We start from the raw sequence: 24,399 nt of genomic DNA on the forward strand, positions 1-24,399 counted from the left end.
AAAAAAAAAAAAAAAAAAAAAAAAAAAGTTTAAATTATTAGTCACTTTGGGTTTTAAAGAAAGAATGTATAGGACAGTTTGGCTTTAGAAAAAATATTTCAAACAAGTAGTTTACTAGGTTTTTACCACTGACTTTAAAGTTTTCTTTAAAACCCTTGAATTTTACTTGTTTTGATCAGTCTATATTGACTGGCTATAGAAACATGGTTTCTAGTTTGATTTTCTTCTTTATCATTAACTATTAACATAATATCTGCAACAGTAGTAAATATCTTTAAATTTTTTTAAAGACTATGGGTTGCATATCTAATAACATACGTTACTCTCTTAGATGTTTAAAGTTTAAACATGTGCACATCTAATAACAGCTCTCTTAGCTGTTCTAAGCCTAAAAGTAGCAATTAACTATTTCATGATAGTGTTTCTTTATTGTTATTATCAGCCCCAGGCCACAGTGATTAGGGCATAAGGATCTGCTTATTTTATTTTATTTTTAAATTTTAAAAATTATTTTTTAAAATGTGGATACATAGTAGATATATACATATATGGCATACATGAGATGTTTTGATACAGGCATGCAATGTGAAATAAGCACATCGTGGAGAATGGGGGATCCATCCCTTCAAGCATTTACCCTTTGTGTTCTAAATAATCCAATTATATTCTTTAAGTTATTTTAAAATGTATAATTATTATTGGCTATAGTCACCCCACTGTGCTATCAAATAGCAGGCATTATTCATTCTTTTAAATGTTTTTATACCCATTAACCATCCCCACCTCTCCCCCACCCCTGACTACCCTTCCTAGCTCTGCTAACCATCCTTTTACATTCTATGTTCCTGAGTTCAATGGATCTGATTTTTTTAGATCCCACAAAAGAAGAACATGTGATGTTTGTCTTTCTGTGCCTGGCTTATTTCACTTAACATAATGATCTCCCATTCTATCCATGTTTTTGCAAATGACTGGATCCCATTCTTTTTTATGGCTGAATAGTACTCCATTTCATGTATTGTTTATCCATTCATCTGTTGCTGGACACTTAGCTTGCTTCCAGATCTTAACTATTGTAAACAGTGCTGTCACAAATGTAGGAGTGCAGATATCTCTTTGATATACTGACTTTCTTTCTTTTGGGTATATGCTCAGCAGTGGGATTGATGGATCATACAGTAGCTCAATTTTTAGTTTCCTGAGGAAACTCCAAACTTTTCTCCACAGTGGATGTAGGTTCTGCTTATTTTAAAACACTTTTTTAGAAAAATATATGAAGACCTAGTGTGGCTCGGTTCAAGATGCAGAAAGCTATATTTGTAAAAAAGAAAAAAAGGCAATGATATTAAAACAAATTCTTAGGGAACTCTAGGCAGAAAGTCACTGGCTTTATTGATTCTATTTTCTACGGTAAAACTGATTAAACAGTTAACTCACTCCATGGTGATAAAGTCCTAATAGACTTTAGATGAGACGTTTATTTTATGTTTTTCTCAGGCATTACTGAAACTTCAGTTCCCATCATCTCAACATCTGGAAATGCAGGCACGACAGGAGTAGTGAGCCCCACCATCACTGATGCTGCAGGCGTGGCAGGTAAATTAAATTCAGAACAAAGTATACCAGCCTCAGCTAAGAAACTCATTTTAGGAGATGTTACTCAGAACAATATTTTGCAAAATAAAAGTATTAGAGCTAGGTGATTATTCCTTATGTGTAATTGAAATGTCGTATCTTTAGTCTTTTCACAAGTTGCTTCCTTAAAGTACAATGTTAAAATTATATGTGCTGATAACCTTGATAATTGGGGGTGCCTATGCATTTTTTTAGCCAGATGTTTATTTTTTCTTTACCTTTGTCAGGGACAACTGGAGTGTTACCAGGTATAACCACAGGAGCTGAACATGGAAATTTAAGTGACTTCAGAACAGGTGAGACAAATAAATGAGTCAAATGCTATCTCTTCCACAACTACTTCTACTAGGAATCCTCTGTTTCAACTTGGCAACAACTTTACCCTGAGTACAACATTATGTAACAGGGCCAAATGTCAGAGCTATTGAAGTCAGCTAAATGACCTTGGGGAAAAATTCAATGATTAATATTTAATAAAATACTAATGATATGTTTCTATGGCACAGGAATATTTCTGAATTGTCTACAAATATATAGTATGTAATTTAATCAACAATTACACCATGGTAGTTACCTGTTGTTATTCCCATTAGGTGAGAAAATAATAAAAGGTCTCCAAACTGGAAGAGGCAGGATTAGAACACATAATCCTAAGTCTGGTGTGGAATAGCTAGCTCCACAGCTCTGTGTGTGTATAAAAACGTAGATCCAACAAAAGCCAATGAGAATATGCTTGCCCTACACATCATTGACTGAATTTTAACTACTGTTGGTTTCCTTAAGGAGACATCATTTTGATAGAAAACAAAAAAGCGTAAGTTCACCACTGTCCACCATGCTATCAGCTACTAATTTTTTAAGTATCTCTTAAGTTTCTTCTCTGCATCAATTTGCCTCTGCTTTTGTTCAGGTGTTAAACATTTTCCATCTAGCCTCCACCTTGCTCACCTTCCTCCAACACAATGGTGTTTAAAGTGTGGTTTCTGGACCAGCAGCATCAGCATCTTCTGGGAACTTGTTAGAAATGAAAATGTCTGGGCCCACCTGCCTAAAATCAGAAGCTGTTGGAGTGGAGCCCAGCATTTTACTAGCAAGCCCATGCATCTGATGCTCATCAAAGTGGAAAACTACTGCTCTAACATTTCCACTCCTTCCTCACTTCCCTCCCAATCTACGCTGCAGTCAATACCATGGCAGAATGGACTTCCAAAATCTCAACTATCATCATGTCACTCCACTACTTACAAGTCTTCAATTGTTCTGATTGCTTTTAAGATAAATCAAAAGTTCTTTACACACATACTGGGTTAAAAGCCATTTCTTTAGTGTATACATGGAACCATTTCTCTTTATGCACTTGCTAACTAATCCATGGGCTAATTTTATTTTTTCTACATTTAGTATCCCTTAGCAATTTTCTTGATTTAAGCATTATAACTTAAACACTTTATGGAATAAGATATAGTTTACGTAAAAATTAATGGTTTAAAGGATATAATCAATGTACAATAGCACAAATTAAGAAACTGGTTCGTTCCAATCAGGTCAGTATACTTAAATTTTAGAGTGATGACCGTTTGTTTACATTTCTTAAAACCTGCATGGAAATTACTTGGATAATGATGATAAGTCAATCAGCTATCTCTTTTGGTTATGAGGCAGTATGTATAAGGATTTTGAGCAGGGCTACTCAAAGTTTGGTCGACAGACAGATACTAGCCAGACTGTTACCAGTTTTTGATGTATTAAGAACTGAAATAGAGAGTAAGCATTTAAAAACATAGCAATTTTACAGGATGATTTTATGTCTATTAAATAAAGACTTGTGTTTTGTAAGGTTTTACTTTTAAAAATTTCATTTCTCTATTTTATGGCCCTTTTCAAAGTATTAATCTAGCACAGATTGGAAATTTTACAAAATTGATCTTTTGCTACAGATTGTTTGAGAAACACAGGCTAGAGTATTAACTGTAGTTAGACTGCTTGAATTTGGCTCCTGGATCCGCTGTCGACCAACTTGGTGACCTGGAGCAAGTCATTTAATCACAACTAATAAATAAGAGTAATAATATGACTTGTTTCAGAGGAATTTAATAAGAGTAAATGAGTTGGTTTATGTGTAGGGCATTTTTTTTTTTTTTTTTTTTTTTTTTTTTTTTTTTTTTGAGATGGAGTTTCATTCTTGTTGCCCAGACTGGAGTGTAGTGGTGCGATCTCAGCTCACTGCTACCTCTGCCTCCTGGGTTCAAGTGATTTTCCAGCTTCAGACTCCCGAGTAGCTGGGATTACAGGCACCCGCCACCAGGCCTGGTTAACTTTTGTATTTTTAGTAGAGACAGGGTTTTGCCATGTTTGCCAGGCTGGTCTCAAACTCCTGACCTCAGGTGATCTGCCTCCAAAAGTGCTGGGATTACAGGCATGAGCCACCATGACCGGGCAGTTTCTGGTAAGATTGACCAGGCTGGACAGAATGTCTCAGAAGTTCCCAACCATACCTCCTACACTAAGTGATGCTCTGTAAATTCAGGCTAGAGCTAGTATTAGAATGCAGGGCTGAAGAAAGTTGGAGGGATAGTTTCTTTCACTTCCTTTTTCTGGAACCTTCCAAGTACTCATAGTAACAGAAGTAATAACATATATACCTGCTCCTCTCTTGGTTTCAGGAAGCACAGGAGTTTCTGCAGGCTCCACCACTGCCAGCCCTGAAGCCTCAGTCACAACCTCTGAAAGCAGCAAATCAGGTAAGTAAAAGAGAAAAGTCAGTGAGTATGCAGGAGTAAAATGGAGCGTGTGGATCTCCACATTTTCTTTATTTAGCAGTGCTGTAAAGAATGAAAAGAACTGGAGTTAGGAAGCCCAGTTACTGACCACCGGTATTGCAGGTAGTAATCGGCCATACAGATTCAGACAGAGGTTCCTATTCTGGAACTTCTGAGTCTGTGAGTCTGGAGTGGGGCTAGGGTCATAGTTTGCAATCTTAACTACAAATTAGAATCAACTAGATAAATGTTTGAAAATACATATTGAAGAATCCATCACAGACTAATTGAATCTGTCCCTGGAAGAAGGGACCAGGCATTAAGTCTTTTTAAAAAGCCTCACGGGTCCCACATGCAACCTGGGTTGAGAACCACTAGGTTCAAATATCTGAATATTAAACAAGTAAATAATAAACAAGCTTATTTACAAGGAAGAAGTAAATAAGCACTCTCAGGGATGCCAACAATCATATATGATTCTCATAATGAATTTTTGGAAAGAGTGAACCATTCCTGGAAATGAAGAAGTGTAAACAAAAGATATTTTGAAAGCAGAGAGTAGCACCCTCTGTTCTGCTAAATCAAAGATCACGATACATATTTACTGTCTATTTTGAAAGGAACTACTGGACCCTCAGTAGGTGGAAAAACTAGAGCCACAAGCAGTGAAGCGACATCATCTGAAGGCGTGTCAGGTGAGTAGAGGATGTCATTCCGAGGCCATGGCTTTTGGTGAGAAGGACAATCTTTCATCAGACCTCTGCAAGTTTCACTAAGTATCCAACAGAAGATAGAAAGGTATATAAGTTATTAACATTTTCAAGAAAAGTTTTAATTTAGGTTTTCTCCAAATATTTCCTTCAAAATTGCTATGGCACTGGGTTGTCACGATAATGTATGTGCTCTCCCAACACTGTGTTTGCCAGGTGGAACAGGACAGTCTCTCGGATCTACCGCTGGATCTGACAGTGAAATCACAGCGAGAACATCTTTCACTGGTTCCAGCTTACCTGGGAAACTCACCAAGCCAAGCCCAGGCTCACCTGGTCACTTTAGTGGTGGTGAGTCACAAACCTAGTTGGAACCTCAAATTCTTATAAATTTAAGCAAATTTAGAAGGGATCTAATTTTACATCAAATGATCATGGATAGTTTAAGTAGACCCCCTGCCTCTTTAAAGAAACCCTGAAATTTGTTCAAAGAGTACTTCATTATAACCATTTATGTAGACTAGGCTTGCCAGAGAAAATATAGGATACCAGTTAATTTGAATTTCACACAAATCAGGAACAATTTTTTTTTTTTTTTTTTTTTAGGATAAGTATGTTCCATGCAATAATCAAAACACAGTGTTGATTGTCTGGGATTCATATTTAATTGGGTGTCCTGTATTTTTATTTCGTGATTTTGAAAACTCTGATGCAGACTGAGCACTGTTGCTCTTTTCAATTAGGAACAACTGAAGGGGGAAATGTAGCCACCACTGGAGCTGCTGGTGAAAACACTTCTGGAGCATCGGGTATGGAAAGAGCATAATTAGAATAAATCCAGACAGTAGAAGTGTAATATTTTTACTTAAAATTTTGTCAGAGACAAGGTTGCCTGGGGAATTTAATTATTATTTGTGTAATGTCAAAACTGCAGAAGATCAGAAATAAATCAAGAAATATTTGTTGTGTGTTCAATATCATCCTGGGGGATACAGACAACATAAAGGAGGAGTAGAGTAAGGCATTTGTTCTCATAGAACTTCATTTCTGAGCAAAAGAAATTAATATTTATAATACACACAAAGCAAAATCTTGCAAGGCAAAAGATAATCAAAGTGGAGGAATTGTTCAATAACACGCATTGGAGTAAGACTTGAGAGTCAACTCTAGTAAAGTGACTGATTAATTTGTTTAAAACAACGGAATTATTCTATTTTGAAAAGAATATATTATAATCAGTGCACTACAAGCTATGTCTGTATGCCCCAACTTGAACAAAAACTCAAAATACAAGGAAGCTGAATGAAATTTTAAGAATCTATTCAACTGCAAGGGAATAAAAAGCAGTTATTCAGGTTTTGGTGAAGGAGGATTAAAAACAAAATATTCTTCAAATCCAGAACCCCCTGCACAAAAGTAGTACAGAATAAAATATAGGTTAACTATTGAATAAGCATTAAAACAGAATGTGATGCATATCAGAGGCAGTCTGTTAAGAGATTGCAAAATCAAAGTGATATATCACTCTTTTATAATATATAGCCAAGCATATATGACCTACTACACACATGTTCTCAATATAAATGATTATAGTCTTCAAGTAGAAGGACTTGAGAGCACCATTTATTACACATAGTACATCCTAAATTCGTCTCTGGAAATGAAGCAAGTGAGTAAGTTGTTCACAGCTGAATCAGTGAATAACCTTCCTTAACTGAATTTCTTACATATTGTATCTCTGTTGTAAATATCTGATGACCTGGTTAAATATTCAAACACACCAAAAATCCTTTTATCACAAGCAGAATGTAATTTAATTAGTCATAGTATCAACCTGATCCTTAATTTGCACTGACACTAGTAGACTCGAATAGGATTTAAGCTCAAGAAACCAATGAAAAAAAAAACAAAAACAAAAACAGGAAAATGGTGGCTGCATAAATTGGAGTCTGTAGGTACCTCTTTCTTCAAATCATAAAGATCAAAACAGAGCCCACACTTACGGTGTTCAGTGGAGACAGAGACGAGCCGGACTCCAAAAACTGGGAATGATGGCTCTGAGGCTCACTGTGGGGCTGAGATATAGGTAAGGGCATCATAGAAAATAGAGCAGTATAGAGAGGTCCTAACAGTGGTAGAATACTATGATTCTAGTGGATCAATCAAGTAGAGTTGAGCCTCAAAATGAAAGATCCCCAACTTGAGTGGAAAATGCTGAGAGAAAATCTGGGACCTGGCAGGTCAGAGAGCCCTCATGAATGGAGTTGAAAGAGTTCTGGAAAGTGCATGGAAGTCTTTGGAAGGGGGAGCAACCCTTGGAACCTGGTGTCAAAGGAAAAAAATAAGTATGTAAAAATAAAGGTCTCAATAAAACAGGATAATAATGAAAGCATCAGAAGACAGACAAGGAAAAAGTGCCACTTATAAACAAAGCTCCCTCACCCTAAGAACATGAGGGGAGCCCTTTATCTGAGGAATCTGGGAAGCATATGGAAGCCTCTCTGCTGCCCCCTACATAGAATCTCCTGCTATTACTGGCCCACAGAACATTGAAAAAAAATAATAACAATAAAGAAAAAAAAAAGAAATTCCAATATCGATACACAGTTATTCCTTTGTATACATTTTCAAAACCTTTGCAGCAGTAGCAAGCAAATTGTAAAAATCTAGTCATGAAGCAAAAGAATACAAAAACATAACATTAACATAAAACAACTGGCCGGGCGCGGTGGCTCAGGCCTGTAATCCCAGCACTTTGGGAGGCCGAGGCGGGAGGATCACGAGGTCAAGAGATCGAGACCATCCTGGCGAACACGGTGAAACCCCGTCTCTACTGAAAATACAAAAAAATTAGCCGGGCGTGGTGGCGGGCGCCTGTAGTCCCAGCTTCTATGGAGGCTGAGGCAGGCGAATGGCGTTAACCCAGGAGGCGGCGGAGCTTGCTGTGAGCGGAGATCGCATCAGTGCACTCCAACCTGGGCGACAGAGTGAGACTTCGTCTCAAAAAAAAAACCCCAAAACCAACCAACCAACCAACCAAACAAACAAACAAAAACAACTAAGGAAACAACTGCAGCTACAAAGGGACATCAAAATTGCAGATTAAAAATTAAGAGTGGAAACAGATAAACAGCAGGAATGTTAAATTGGAATTGGTGAAAACCCAGGAGAAAATGGAAGAAAAAGAAAAATTATCTCAAAAGACCATATAGCAAATTGCTCCATTGAGAATAAATAAAACTGAAAATACAGCAAGGCTATTAGAGGATAGAACGGAGAAGAGGTACCCTACCCCTGAAATATTGCAGACACTTTCAAAAAAGGTATAACGGGCTGGAGAAGGATATAGTTTTAGGAAACAAACAAAAATATCGAAGATATATTATTGCCATATCTGGAGAAGAAAAAGCAATGAAACAGAGCTAATATTTAAAATTATAAATAAGGAAAAATGGTCTTAATTTAGAAAAAATCCCTAAATCTATGTAGTGAAAGAACCTACCATATACCTGGAAGAATTAATACTGAAGAGTCAATTCTGCAAAGTATTCGGAAAAACAATTGGACTCGCTTTACTCATAGATAACAGGTAGTAAGTAGTCAAGCGAATTGTTTAAATCTCATGAGCTAAGTACAAGAAGCATCAGTTTACAAAAAAGGAAAAATGAGCTATCAGGAAGAAACTAATGCTCGATTATTTTATTAATACTGATTTTAGTGACTTTTCAAAATTAAGGCATCTTTTAATGTAATTCATAATATTAATAGTAGATCTAAGGGGAAAAAAAAACAACTCACAGAAGCTAAAATGGTATTTGATAAACATTGAATAATCATTTCTGATGGGAAAAAAAGACTACTTAAAATAATAGGAATGAATGGATATTTCCTTAAAACAGGGCCGGACTTGGTGGCTTATGCCTGTAAGTACTTTGGGAGGCCGAGGCAGGCAGATCACCCGAGGTCAGGAGTTTGAAACTAGCCTGGCCAACATGGCAAAACCCCGTCTCTACTAAAAATATGAAAATTAGTTAGGTGTGGTGGCAGCTGCCTGTAATCCCAGTTACTCCGGAGGCTGAGGCAGGAGAATTGCTTGAACCTGGGAGGCGGAGGTTGCAATGAGCCGAGATCGCACCACTGCACTCCAGCCTGGGCAACAGAGCAAGACTCCGTCTCAAAAAAAAAATAAAAAATAAAAATAAATAAATAAATAAATAAATAAATGTAAAGTACATATACCTCAGCCACACATGTAGCATCTTAATAAGGAATTTCTAAACTTATTCCACTAACTTCAGGAACAAGATAAGGAGACATACAGTCATACTACTATTTAATATTTTCTGAAGTTATTAATAATTGCATTATGTAGGAATTGAAAGCATAGAATTTGAAACAGAAAATAGTAAACTATTTCTATTTACAGATGGCATAATAGTGTACCTGCAGAATCCTAGAGAATCAATGGAAAAACTATAAGCAGTAAGATAATTTAATAAGGTACCAAGACACAAGATTAATCTATAAAAATTAATAGTCTACATAAATACAAATAACAAGTTAAAATATATATTTGAAGAGAAAAGTCCAATTTATGTAAACAACAAATAAGATAAATTACCTTGGAATAATCCAAACAAGATAAAACTTACATGAAGAAAACTTTAAAACTCTCCTTAAAGACACAAAAGCAGTTTTTACCAAATGGAAAGGCAATATGTATCAGTGTGCACAAGACCCCTTCAAGTTTTGGGACTCGCTAGAAGGACTCACAAGACTCAATATAGAATCATACTCATGGCTGTGATTTATTGCCAAGCAAAATCAGCAAAGGGAAAAAGTGCATAAAGCAAATCAAAAACTAGAATAATAGAAGATGCGAATTCAATTACAGAGAACAAGAACTATAAGTGATTCTTAAACCTCTGAGAAAATGATCAACTTCACACAAGAAAAATGTACATCAAAACTACACTGAGATACCATTTCTCACTTTTTAGATTGGCAGAAATCCAAAAGTGTGACAACAGCCCTGTTGACAGTTCTGGAAAGAAACAGGTGGTGCTCTGCGCATTGCTGGTGGGAGCACAAAATATTACAGCTCCAATGAGGGTAACTTGGCAAAATCTAACAGAATTACAGGCTTGTTTATCCTTTGACCCAGAAATCCCACTTTTAGTGCTCCTGAAGCTAGACAACCAAAGTATAAAATAACATATATAAGCTTTTCATACTGGCATTTTTTTAATAGAAAGAGCCTGGAAACAACTCATCAAATACACATTGAATAAAAGATGACAAAAAGCAGCACTAGGCCATCCTAATAGAAGAGCGAGAAAGATCTCTATGTACTGATCTAGTTATTTCCAGAATTTATTGTAAAGGAAAAAAAGAAATCAGGATTGTATATACCATTTATACCTTTATGAAAAAAGAGGGGTGTGTGTATGTGTGTGTACATATATGTATATATGTTTTGTAAGGATATGAATTATATATACATATGCAAATATGCATACAAAAAACACAGAAGATAAACTAAAAACTAGTGAAAGTCATTACTTATAGGGAATAAACCAAAACAGTAGAATTTTGAGTTCTCAGAGTGTTCTTTTAAATACAATTTTGGCTTTTGAAAAAGAAAATGTCATATGTATTTTTAAAAACACAATTAAATCAAAATAAAAAAAGCAAACCCTAAAACTGAAAACCAACCAAAACAAGTGAACCTAATTGAATATCAAATTATAATCACATGGAGAAAATAATTATTTCACACGACTTTAAAACACAGTAATCAGACAGTATATGCTAGTGTCATGTATTTTAATGGCAAAAAGACTGCTAGGAAATTTTAAACTTCATTCAGTAATTTTCTTCTCAGTAGTTACATGAGTGTTCTCACTTTGAAATGGTTTTTTATATATTACAGAATAAAACAATTAGTAGTTATATAAATGTTATTAGAAATCAAGATTTTGAATGTAAGAGAAAAGAAATACAATAATTAAATCAGGGCTGGACAAAGTGCTCATGCCTTTGATCCCAGTACTTTGGGAGGCTGAGGCCAGCAGACTGCTTGAGCCCTGGAGCTTAAGAGCAGCCTGGGCAACATAGTGAGACCCCCATCTCTACAAAATAAAAAATACAAAAGATTAACTACACATGGTGGCACATGCCTGTATCCTAGCTACTTGGGAGGTTGAAGTGGAGAATCACCTGAGCCCAGAAGTCGAGGCTGTAATGAGCAGTGATTGCACCACTGCACTCCAGCTTGGGAGAAGGAGTGAGATCCTGTCTCAAAAAAAAAAAAAAGAAATCAAATAATTAAGTAAATTTCTGTAATGTTCCATTTGAGTGGGAAATATAAACTTATGATCTCTATATCATTTATATAAATCTAAATATATGATATATATAGAAAATGTATATTTTCATATACTAGAAATATATACAAACATCACAAATATGTGTGATATACCTAAATATAGGTATAAATATATATACTTCTAACATATGGAAATATATGTCTTCCAATGTATATTTATTATCTATATATTTATTAATATTTATATCTTCCACCTCTGGCCACTGAAATGGCCTAAAAGCAGTGGTACCCTAACAGTAGTGTGCACCCCTTGTCAGCTAGTTTGCACTCATACATTTCTGTGTTCACTCTTGCTTGGAGAAATGGTTAATTCCAGGTCTTGGACAAGAAAAGTACAAGGTCAGCTTGGGACTTCTTAAGTTAGAAAATGAGGAAGCATTCAAGGACTAAGGGAGCTCTACCTAAATGACAAAGGCGCTAAACTGCATGAGTTCTTGACCAAATTTGGAGAATTTTGAGCACTGAAAAAATAATTATTTGTAATAGATTGAGACCTGTTGATAATATTGAAGCATACATACCCCAATGATAATTAATAAAAGAAACCACCACAGCAACATTTGATAATGTTGGTGGTTACTATCATGTCGAGTCCTTCTTCTGAAGATTGGTAATTAAAGAGAAAAATTAATCAATTATCATGTATTTTTATTAGAAACTATGGATCAAGATATTCAAATAGTTCCAGTTGATCAGAGAAATCTATTTAAAGAAAAATTCCAACTAATAAATGCTGAAAAAAGACACAATTGGAAAAATCACTGTTTTGAAACCCTGAATAAAATAGACAAGGAGCATAAATAAATGCTGAAAACATTGGGTGAAAGGTTGACTAGGACTTGGATGTTTGCCTGATGTCAAAGTATCACCCAACAGATTACTTGCTAATTGCAGAATCGAAAAATGCTTTATACTGGAGAGTTCTGGCTGTCACCACCTAAACCTAGTGATCAAACATAGCATCACTGATAGTGGGGACTTGATGTTATGTGTCTCCTTTTGTGATCCTAGAAATTATTCCTGCCCAAAATGATGAACCTGAAATGAATCAAGTTCTTATATCCCTTTCTAGATATTCTAAATTTAGCTCTTATCCATGATGTCAATTAACTTATTATTTTATCCTCTGGATGCTCTGCAAACTGAAAATGAATATGAGAGTTTAATTGCAATACAAGACCAACCTTTTCAATGTTATAAAATAGAATTAGAATTTCCGCTGGGAGAGATAGGGAATTTACATTTTTAATAGGCTCACCAGATGATTCTTACACACATTAATGTTGAAGAATTACTACATTCCATATTCTTAAGCAGAGAAGGTATTTGTGATGAAGAATATTGACCTGTTAATTGGGTAAAGAGGAAACAATTGCAATATTTTAGGTAGGAGGAAGGAAGACATGAATTTGGGTGGTGGAAGTAGCCATAGAAACATCATTCATAAATAATGAAGTTGAGTTTAACAATTTTTTCATATTACTTTTATCCTCCTCTTTCTCCTCCTTCTCTTCCTCCTCATCCTCCCTCTTTTTCAAAACAAAACAAAGCAAAGCAAAACAAAACAAAACAGGAACAACCAGAATATCGGGTGAATTGATTACACTGGCAGGAAGAATGACTCGGATGCCAGGCAGTGAGTCAGGATTTTGTATTGAGTAAATAGCTAAATAATCACAGAAGCTTATTCATTCAAATCAATTGCATTGATCAGAAACAAAGCTATTGAAATACTCAGACAAAAGGATAAATAATGGGGATGTCTAAGAATATTTAACAGTTGCCTTAATTTCCTAGAAACTTTGGAAATTAATGTAATTCTAGCTGCCTTTGTATGTTGACCAGGTTCAACAGAAAGGTCCGTGGAAGCCACCACCAGAGCAGGCAGTGGAAACACAGCTGGAACATCAGGTACTAGGGCCACTGGTCCTGGAAACACAGCAGGTAAGACAAAGCACATCTTGTTGTCAGAGCAATGGTCAAACACAAAGGTCTTATATGTAATTAGTGCAAGTCCAAGTGAGTTTTTAAAAAACAAGTTAATTATAAGAGAATGAGGAAAATTCTAGCAATAATAAGTTTAATAATGGACTTTTGTCAAAAAGCATTTGCAACAATCTATAGGCAGAACCTCGTTACTTTTCAAATTGGATACAATTGGAAGATCAGATACCGCAACCACTTTAGCCTCCCGTGAAGTCGCATTTTTAATATTATTTATATCTAAAGTTATGTTTAATTAGCAGAAGTGTGAGCTCTGATATCAAAATTTAATTTATCAAGAGATTATGAAGAATTTAGTACTTGTAAATAGATAAATGCAAATGTTACCGGAAAGTGCGGGAATCCTGATGAAGTACATTCTTAGAGAGGAGTGGAAAACAGTTCTGAGCTGGTAGGGTTGAAAAAATAGTAGTAGCAGGGCTTATTTAAATATGTAGTACACTCTGAAACGCAAGACAGAGTGGACTGCTTGAAAGAATGAGCCAGCAGCAGCTAGTGCTGGGGGACCGCTTTTATGAGAATCTTACCTGATTATTCATGAAGGGGCGTGAGGGGGGTGTTACGTGCATGCATGTTTCAAGATGTCTCTTTCGACGCCCATGCTCTGTTGTTGCACATGCTAGTACACACATTGCATGTCTCATTAGCATTTAAAATCTCCACCCAGGGATGTGCTTTTTACTATTATAATGAGCAAAAGTCTACTCCCGGACAATTTTTTGGAGGAGTGTGTGTGCTCGTCAGTAGGGAAAGTCCCTAACCTGATTATCTCCAGCTAGGGCCTGGTAAGTCCCCTTCAAGGCAAGAGGAGCTCAACCACAAGGCCAGAAGTAACCAGTGTAGCTGTTGTCTTTTTGCTGCCTGTCAACGGGTGGCACTGACTATGAGGTGACAGCATCTCCAGGACTTGTTTTCCCAGGGGGTTCCCTTGCCTGCTCGTTTCTGGCTATCTGCCTACCTTAACACAAACAATTGTATTTTGACGAGACAATATTTATTGAGAGCTTAGTAATGTGTTAGGTACCAGAAGATGCTCTTATACTTACAAAGCTTAGAATTTTTTAGAAGAAAGTAATATTTAAACACATGAAAAAAGCAAAAAGTTAAGGAATATAGCAATGGGTAAATGGTGCAGTTTGGAGAAGAATTTACTCTGGAATTATAACTTGTAGGTAATTCTAGAAAGAGGCACATTCAGTGTCAAAGGCAAATAAGGATTGTGATGGTGTAATAGTGCCTTATCAGATTAACATGTATACCCTTCCTGAGCAAGAAGTCCTAATATCACTAAACTGTGTAAATATTATGAGTATAATTATGCTGGAAGAGATTTCCAAGTTGTTTCAGGTCACAGTGATTGAATTAAAGTGAGTTTCTTTTTATTTTATTTTATTCTATTATACTTTAAGTTCTAGGGTACATGTGCATAACGTGCAGGTTTGTTACATATGTATACTTATGCCATGTTGGTGTGCTGCACCCATCAACTCGTCAGCACCCATCAACTTGTCAGCACCCATCAACTCATCATTTACATCAGGTATAACTCTTGTTTTCTCTGAAAGTCTCAGGCACACCTGTGGTATCACCTGGAGCAACTCCTGGAGCTCCAGGTACCAGCACCCCTGGGGAAGCAGGCATTGGGGCCACCAGTTTTGGAAAATCAGGCAAGTCTGGACATGACTCCTTAACAGTTCTCAATCCTACCTTCCTCAGCAGTGTGTGATATGGACTATTGGTCAGGCTATAACTGACATTAAATGTCAGAACAAAGGGAAAGCATAGAGAAGATGCCATTAATCCACTATACTTTAGAAATCTCAGTTCTGTGCTATCAGCATGGAGTAGGGACCAGTACATTTGCAGCAGTGAGCCTGAACCATTGTTGTTGATAACCAGGGACCCCGACAGTATCTGCTGCTTCAACTACCAGTAGCCCTGTGAGTAAACACATCGATGCAGCCTCAGCCACAGCAGTGACAATCTCTGGAAGCAAACCAGGTAGGTAAAATGGGGGACCCAGCACTTGTCAAGGGGCAATATGGGATGTTCATGTAATACTGTTCCTCAGAATCAATGTCATGCTGTTAAGCAAGTAAATCACTTAACCTCTGCAACCTCTGTTTTCTTATCTGTAAAATGTGGGTCAAAGTGATCTACTTTGTGAGCTTGGGATGAGGAGCCAAAGAAATAATGAACAGTGTATGTCAAAGTACATTTTTTAAATGTGGAAAGGATCATTATTTTTATCGATACAGAAAACTGAAGATTTCTGTAAATTTTAGGTGGAAGTTAATTTAAGTGAGAATTGGTTATCTCATAGCTTAAGAAATTCTGTGCATGTGTCCTTTCCATTTCTGCCATTGCCACAGGTACACCTGGAACACCGGGTGGTACAACTAGTGGAGGTGAAATTATATCCGGGCGGTCCAGCAGTGGTACCACCACAGGCTCTTCAAATATACCAGGTGAGATTAGCAAAGTGCTAAAAGGTCACAAAAATGGGAGTCAATGTAGAAACTTGTTTATAAAAGCTTATTCAGTAGGGCATTCGTTCCGTTGAAAATCTTTCCTGCTTGAAACTTACAGCACTGTTATTTAAATATTCTGTGAATCCATTAAAGATGTTGCCATTGCATGCTTTGTTATTCAGTATTTATGCACTATGGGGGTATCAATTAGTGCATTACCTCAAATCACAGATAATAAAAATGATCTGATAGTTTAGATATTTTCCATTATTAAACTAAACTAGTGCAGCATTTTAAATCTGACATTGTCCCATGGCCAATTTAGAAATCACTGGAATGTTACTTGATAAAACCATAATGGAGTTAAATTAGAAAAAAAAAAGCAATAGTGACCCTCTAACACTATCTCATGGTTGGTCCATAACTGTTGTTTTTGAGTTAAAGGCTTCTTAGGGTGTATTTGCTCATTTAGTTATAATTTCATTGTCTAAGTTCTGCATTTTTCCATACAAAATAAATTATACAACAAGCTAACATAATTCAATATAGGCTAAAAGTAATAAATAATTACAAAATAATATGCTAGTTATTTTTGCAAATCATTAATTGATTATATGATTTTCCCATAATACAAATATTTAAGAGTTCAATAAATTCTTCTCTGCCACGAATAATATAATATGCTGTTGGGCATTAAAAGGTTATCTTAGATTAGCAGATTATTCAAATTTCAAACTAGAATTCTTTTTTTGCAATCTTTTGCAAAACCCCACTGTCTTTAGTATTAGAAATTATTGTGGTTTAAAGTATTAGCATATTTTCCCATATGTTCTTTATTGAACAGAGATCTAGAACCTTAATGAACAGCTTTCCCCATTTCTAAGAACAATTTAATAAGTAACACTGCCTTCTGAATTGTTTAAAAATTCAGAAATCAGTTTTCTTCCTAAAACCTCTACACATGGGTTTTTAAAAAGTCTTCTTTTCTAGAATTTGCAAGTTGGGCATGTCTATAACTCATTTGTTCAAAGCTGACTTGTTGAAGAAATATGTAAGCTATGCAGTGGGTGTTGCAGATCCCTTGCTAAACAATGTTTGTGTCTCATAAGACTTAACTTGTTTCAAATGACTAAAGAGATACATTACCAATCAATTTATTTATGTATATTTAAATACTTCTCAGAAAATAAGCCAAAAAATGCCTGAAAAATGTAATTAGTAGGATAAAATATTAGTAGATAAAGCCATTCTTATATCTTAGTTTCTACTGGATGTATTTAATACAATATTATTTATGATGTAAACATATGAAGCAGTCATTAACCATTATATAATATAATGTATAAGTTATCTTAATCTGTTTTAACAAAGGTAAAAACGATCATCAGAAAACAACTATATACAGTATAAAATGGACAAATGTTTTCACATATATTGACTTACTTAAATCTTACAGACACCCTATGCAGTCAATAATATATTAGTAATTATTTACATTTTATCTAGGAAAACTCCATGTGTTTACCCCAAAGTCACAGGATGAGTATGTTGTTAGGCCAAGTCAGGGCCTGGATTGTTGATTCTTCATCCAATCATTATCTTTTACTAGACAGACCACCAACATAGTAGATTTCGGTTAAAACTAGAGGAAGATCTTGTCACATTGCCTATCTTTGTTTACAGTTGTGTTCCTAGTGCCTAGCTCAGTTCCTGTTTGGCTACTTGATAACTATCTGGTGGATATCTGGTAAATAATTCAATAAGTGAATAGTAATTCTCAGTCTGGTAAAGGATGGAGAGGTATTATTCTCATCAATGAGGTAAAATAACAGGTCGTATGGAAGGGAACCTTCTGGAAGGATTGGAGCCATCAAGGGGTAGTGAACTCTTTTCTGCTCTACCCAAGTGGTGGAGTTTTGCTGGAAACAAAATACACACACAGACACACCGCTGTGCAGATCCATGTCTCCACAGATCCAAGGTTTCCATCTTTATCTGGTTCCTTAGTGGTATTCTTGATATATTAGGATCTTCAGAACCAGAGCCTTCTGGGTGATACTGGATTTCCCTTTATGTGCACACCTGTTCTCTGAGTCTTCCCCATATTAGAAAATGTTACCATCACTGACTGAATTCACTCAGGTAAAAATATTATAGTCATCCTTGATGGTTCTCTTCTTTTTTGTACCTCCCATATCTAAACAAGGCCTGTTAATGCTACTTCCAATACATATCCTGACCCTATCCACTATTCTCAGTCTCCTTTATCACAATTTTAACCCAAGCCACTCATAAATTGTCTGAACTTCTGAAATTGCCTCATAATTGTTCTTCTTAATTCTATAATGCACCCCGTGCCATATATTTTCTACAAAGTGTAAAGAGGGATTTTAAATGTATATCAATTCTATGCTATTTCTCCCCTGTTTAAAATTATAGCCCCTTGCATTTAGAAAAATCTTCAATCTTCCTCCCTGATTCATAACATTTCACTTGCTCCTACATATCTGACCTTAACTTATAATATTCCCCACCTCAGCTCCCATTATCCAGCTATACTCAACTTCTAGCTCTGCTTTTCTAGCAAGCATAGCTCCATTAGACTTATGACCTTTGTACTGGCTGTTGCCTCTGCCTGGAACACCATTCTCCTAGAGCTTCACTAGCAGGTTGCTTCTTGTTATCAGACTTCAAAATAAAGACCATCTTCTCAGAGAAGCCTTTACTAACCAGACAGTCTAAAATAGAATATTCCATTTGCTTAGTATCAATTCACTTTATATTAATGCTCTGAAGCTTTTCTTGTTTGTGAATTTGGTTATTGGTTGGCTACTTATTTTATTCATGTCTACCTCTCTCTTCCCACTAGAATGTCCCATGGAGCAGAGAACCATTTATCTGCATCCCCTTAGAACAGCAACTTAATCTTGCTTTAGTTTCTATTTTATAAAAAAGTAATATTATGTATCTCGTAGAATTACTCAAATGGTAAAGTGAGGTGATACTTATAAGTTGCTTACAACTTCTTTGACACACAATAGATATTGGATAAATGATTTTTATGAAAATAAACAAACAGAAAGAAGTTATGCTAGAGCTAGCACAGTGAAGATCACTGTGGTGCCAGGTACTCAGGAAGATTACTTGAGCCCAGGAGGTTGTGATCAGCCTGGGCAACAAAGTGAGACTCTTTTTGTACCCTAGAACTTCAAGTATAATAAAAAATAAATAAAATAAAATAAAATAAAGAAAAGAAAGAAAATAATGGCAAACTGTGTTATACCAGGATTTTGCTATATGTAATAATAACAATCAGAAAATATTTGACCTACTGGATTTCTAAATTTATGTATTAGTAAAATTGTGTGCAAGTGAAAAAAAAAGTTACTTTGTAGCAAAAAGAAAAGCATGACATAATATGGTGGTTATGGAGATGAAGAGGTATAAAAGCTGTATTAGAGAAACAAAGCCACATGAGTCTTAAAGGTTAACCAAGGACCAAGACAGCTATTAACATCATTCTATTTTTACTATGTGTTTGTGACAGGGGCAACTGGATCATCAACTGGGGAGACAGAGACAACTAGACCATCAGCTAAAGTAACAGGGAATTATGGACAATCATCTGAAATACCAGGGACAACTAAATCATCATCTGATGTTTCAGGGACATTGGAGCCATCAGATATAACATCTGGACCATCAGTTGCAGTGACAAGGACTTCTGAACAATCGTCAGGAGTCACAGAGACATCTGAACTATCACTTGGAGTATCAGGGACAACTGGGCCATTAGCTGAAATATCAGGGACAACCAGACCATTAGTTTCAGGATTAAGGACAACTGTATCATTAGCTGGAGGATCAGGGACAACTGGACCTTCATCAAGAGAATCAGTGACAACTAGACCATTAGCTGAAGGTTCAGGGACAAGTGGACAATCGGTTACAGGATCAAGAACACCTGGATCATCAGCTACAGAACTAGGTACAACTGTGTCTTTTACTGGAGGATTAGGTACAAGTAGATCATCTGCTAGAGAAATAGGGACAACTAGACCATCAACTGATGGGTCAGGAGCAACTGGACCATCTGTTGTGAGATCAGAGACAACTAGATTATCAGCTGGAGTGACAAGAGCAACTGAAACATCACCTGGAGTGACAGGAACAAGTACACGATCAGTTGAAGACTCCAGAACAACTGGACCATCTGTTCTAGTGACAGGAACAACTGGACAATCAGGCCAAGGATCAGGGACAACTGGAAAATCTATTATAGAATCAGGACCATCTCTTGTAGGATCAGGGACAAATGGACCAACATCTGCAGGATTAGGAACAACTGCACCATCAGCCAGAAGATCAGGTACCACAAGACCATCAGTTGGAGGAACTGGGACAACTGGACAATCAGGTGCAGAATCAGGAACAACTGAACCATCAGCTAGAGTGACAGATGTAACTGGAACATCAGCTGAAGTATCAGGAAGAATTGAACCATCAGCTACAGGATCAGGTACAAGTAGACCACTAGGTGAAACAGCAGGTACAACTGTACCATCAGTGGAAGGATCAGAGGCAACTGGACCATCTGTCATTAGATCAGAAACAACTAGACTATCAGTTATAGGATCAGGGACAACTGGAACTTCAACTGGAGGTTCAGGTGCAACAAGATCATCGGGTGGAGTAATGGGGACAACTGGACAATCAACTGCAAGATCAGAAACAACTGGACCACTTTTTGGATTGACAGGAACATTTGGACAATCCTCTACAGTGACTGGGACATCTTCAAATTCAGCTGGAGCAACAACATCTGAAAAATCACCTGGAGTGGCAATGACAACAGGACTATTGGTTGAAGGGTCAGCTACAACTCGACCACCTCTTTTAGAATCAGAGACCACTGAATCATCAGCTGGAGTGACAATGACATCTGGACAATCAGCCAGAGTGACTGGGGCAACTGAACCATCAGCTGGAGAGACAGGAACAACTGGACCATCAACTGAAGGATCAATTGCAACTGTACCATTTATTATTGGATCAGAAACAACTAGACCATTATATATAGGATCAGGGACAACTGGAACTTTATCTGGAGGTTCAAGTACAACAAGAACATCAGATGGAGCAACAGGGACAACCAGAAAATCAACTGCAAGATCAGAAACAACTGGACCCCTTTCTGGATTGACAGGAACATATGGGCAATTGGCTGGAGTGACTGGGACATCTTCAAAATCAGCTGGAGTAACAGTGACATCTGAAAAATCAGCTGGAGTTGCAGTGACAACAGGATCATTTGTTGAAGGATCAGTCACAACTGGACCACCTCTTTTAGAATCAGAGACAACTAGACCATCAGGTAGAGTGACAGTGACATCTGGACAATCAGCCAGAGTGACTGAAACAGTTGGAGCATCAGCTGGAGTGATAGGAACAACTGGACCATCAACTGAAGGATCAGGGGCAACTGGACCATCCGTTGTGGGATCAGGAACAGCTAGATCATTAGCTGGTGAATTAGGTACAACTGAATCATCAGCTGGAGTGACAGGGATAAGGCCATCATCAGGAGGATCAGGGACAACTGAGTCATCATCAAGAGAATCAGCAACAACTGGACCATCAGATGAAGGATCAGGAACAACTGGACTATCACCTGAAGTGACAGTGACATCTGGACAATCAGCTAGAAAGACTGGGACAACTGGAACACCAGCTGGAGTTACAGAAACAACAAGACCATCTGTTGTCAAATCAGGGACAACTGGACCATCTGTTACAGGAACAAGGAGAACTGTAACTTCATCTGGAGAATCAGGTACAACAAGATCATCAGGTGGAGAAACAGAGACAACTGGCCAATCAGCTGTAAAATCAGGGACAGCAGAATCATTTACTGGGTTGACAAGAACATCTGGGCAATCAGCTGGAATGACTGGGACATCTGCACAATCAGCTGGAGTGTCACTAACAGGTCATTTTGTTGAAGGATTAGTGACAACTGGATCATCTACTGTAAGATTAGAGACAACTAGACCTTCAGCTGTAGGATCAGGAACAACTGGACCTCCTGTTGTAAAAGCACAGACAGTTGGACCATCAGCTGGAGTAACAGTGACATCTGGACAATCAGCTAGAATGACTGGGGCAACTGGACCATCAGTAGGAGTGACAGGAACAGCTGGACAAACAAGTAAAGGATTAGGGACAATTAGACCATCTGTTGTAGGATTAGAGACTACTGAACCATTACGGGAAGGATCAGGGACAACTGGACCACCGTCATTTGAGGGAGAGGAAACTGTACCATCAGCTAGAGTGACAGTTACATCTGGATACTCAGATAGAGTGACTGGGGCAACTGAACCATTGGCTGGAGTAACAGGAACCACTAAACAATCTGTTGTAGGATCAGTGACAACTGGACCATCAGTTACAGGAGTAGAGACAACTGTAAAAACTTCATCTGGAGGATTAAGTACAACCATATCATCAGTGGGAGGAACAGGGACCACTGGACAATCACCTGAAAGATCAGGGGCAACAGGACCATTTACTGGATTGACAGTGACATCTGCACAATCACCTGGGGTAACAATGACATCTGTCCAATCAGCTGGAGTGGTAGTAACAACAGAACTAAATGTTGATGGCTCAGGGACAACTGGAAAATCTCTTATAGGATCAGGAACAACTGGATTATCAGCTGAAGCTATAGGGACAACTGGACCATCAACTGAAGGATTAGAGAAAACTGGACCATCTATTACTGGATCAGGAACAACCATACCATTAGTTACAGAATCATGGACAACTAGAACTTCATCTGGAGGACAGGGTACAACGAGTCCATTAGTTAGAGGAATAGAGACAACTGGACAATCAGTTTCAGGATCAGTGACAACAGGGCCAGTTACAGGATTGACAGAAAACTCTGGTCCATCAGCTGGAATGACAGTGACACCTAGACAATCACCTACAGTGACTCAGACAACTGGGTCTTCAGCTGCAATATCAGGAACCACTGTACAATCTCTTACAGTATCAGGGACAGTTAGACCATCATCTGGACAAACAGAAAAAACTGGATCATCAGTTGAAAAATCAGGGACAACTGAACCATCAGCTGTAAGGTCAGGGACTACTGGACCAACAGCTGGAGTGAAACATACAAATGGGCCATCATCAGGTGGAGTGACAGGGATAACTGGATCATCACCTGGAATGACAGGGATAACTGGATCATCTGCAAGATCAGGGACAAGTATCCCATCTGCTGGAAAAACAGGAACAACTAGAACATCAGTTGAAGAATCAAGGACAACTGGACCATCAGCTGGAATAACAGGTACAAATGGACTATCAGCTGGAGTGACAGGGACAACTGGATCATCAGCTGGAGTGACAGGGAAAACTGGACCATCAGCTGGCATGACAGGGACAACTGGACTGTCAGCTGGGGTGACAAGGATAACTGAATTATCAGCAGAAGTGACAGGGACAACTGGACTATCACGTGAGGTGACAGGGAAAACTGGATCATCAGCAGGAGGGACAGGAACAACTGGACCATCAGCAGAAGTGACAGGAAAAACTGGACTATCAGCTGGAGTGATGGGGACAACTAGTCCATCAACTGAAGTGACAGGGCTACCTGTAGTATCAACTGGGGTGACAGGGACAATTGGATCACCAGCTGGAGTGACAGGGACAACTGCAGTATCAGCTGGAGTAACAGGGACAACTGGACTATCAGCTGAAGTGACAGGGATAACTGGACTATCAGCTGGGGTGACAGGGACAACTGGACTATCTGCTGGTGTGACAGAGACAATTGGACTATCAACTGGGATGACAGGGACAATTGGATCCTCAGCTGGAGTGGCAGGGACAAGAAGACTATCAGCTGAAGTGACAGGGACAACTGGACAGTCAACTGGTGTGACAGGGTCAACTGGACTGTCACCTGGGGTGACAGGGACAACTGGACAGTCAGTTGAAGTGACAGGGACAACTGGACAATCTGTTGGGGTGACAGGGACAGCTAGATCATCAGCTGGAGTGACAGGGATAACTGGACTATCAGCTGGACTGACAGGGACAAGTGGACTATCAGCTGGGGTCACAGGGACAACTAGACAGTCAGCTGGTGTGACAGGGTCAACTGGACAGTCAGCTGAAGTGACAGGGACAACTGAACAATCTGTTGGAGTGACAGGGACAACTAGATCATCAACTGGAGCGACAGGGATAACTGGACTATCAGCTGGAGTGACAGGGACAAGTGGACTATCAGCTGGGGTGACAAGGATAACTGGACTATCAGCTGAGGTGATGGAGACAACTGGACAGTCAGATGAAGTGACAGGGACAACTGGACAATCTGTTGGAGTGACAGGGACAACTAGATCATCAGC

At 37.8% G+C, this 24,399-nt stretch overlaps 1 protein-coding gene across 1 annotated transcript in view; it reads left to right on the forward strand.

Moving 5' to 3' along the window:
• LOC108538684 (mucin-19-like) overlaps window positions 1-24,399 on the forward strand; it is a gene marked incomplete at its 3' end in the record, with an annotated part of 76,905 nt that overhangs the window by 46,520 nt on the left and 5,986 nt on the right. Inside the window, exons 31-41 of the mRNA XM_017886923.1 lie at window positions 1,474-1,596; window positions 1,863-1,931; window positions 4,299-4,376; window positions 5,015-5,089; window positions 5,321-5,455; window positions 5,848-5,913; window positions 13,338-13,436; window positions 15,062-15,214; window positions 15,396-15,497; window positions 15,869-15,964; window positions 19,515-24,266. Coding sequence (XP_017742412.1) covers window positions 1,474-1,596; window positions 1,863-1,931; window positions 4,299-4,376; window positions 5,015-5,089; window positions 5,321-5,455; window positions 5,848-5,913; window positions 13,338-13,436; window positions 15,062-15,214; window positions 15,396-15,497; window positions 15,869-15,964; window positions 19,515-24,266 — 5,748 coding nt within the window. The remainder of the gene's footprint in view (window positions 1-1,473; window positions 1,597-1,862; window positions 1,932-4,298; window positions 4,377-5,014; window positions 5,090-5,320; window positions 5,456-5,847; window positions 5,914-13,337; window positions 13,437-15,061; window positions 15,215-15,395; window positions 15,498-15,868; window positions 15,965-19,514; window positions 24,267-24,399) is intronic.

The sequence above is a fragment of the Rhinopithecus bieti genome, unplaced genomic scaffold (genome assembly GCF_001698545.2).
Source record: "Rhinopithecus bieti isolate Rb0 unplaced genomic scaffold, ASM169854v2 scaffold_16691, whole genome shotgun sequence".
Taxonomy (NCBI): Eukaryota; Metazoa; Chordata; class Mammalia; order Primates; family Cercopithecidae; genus Rhinopithecus; species Rhinopithecus bieti.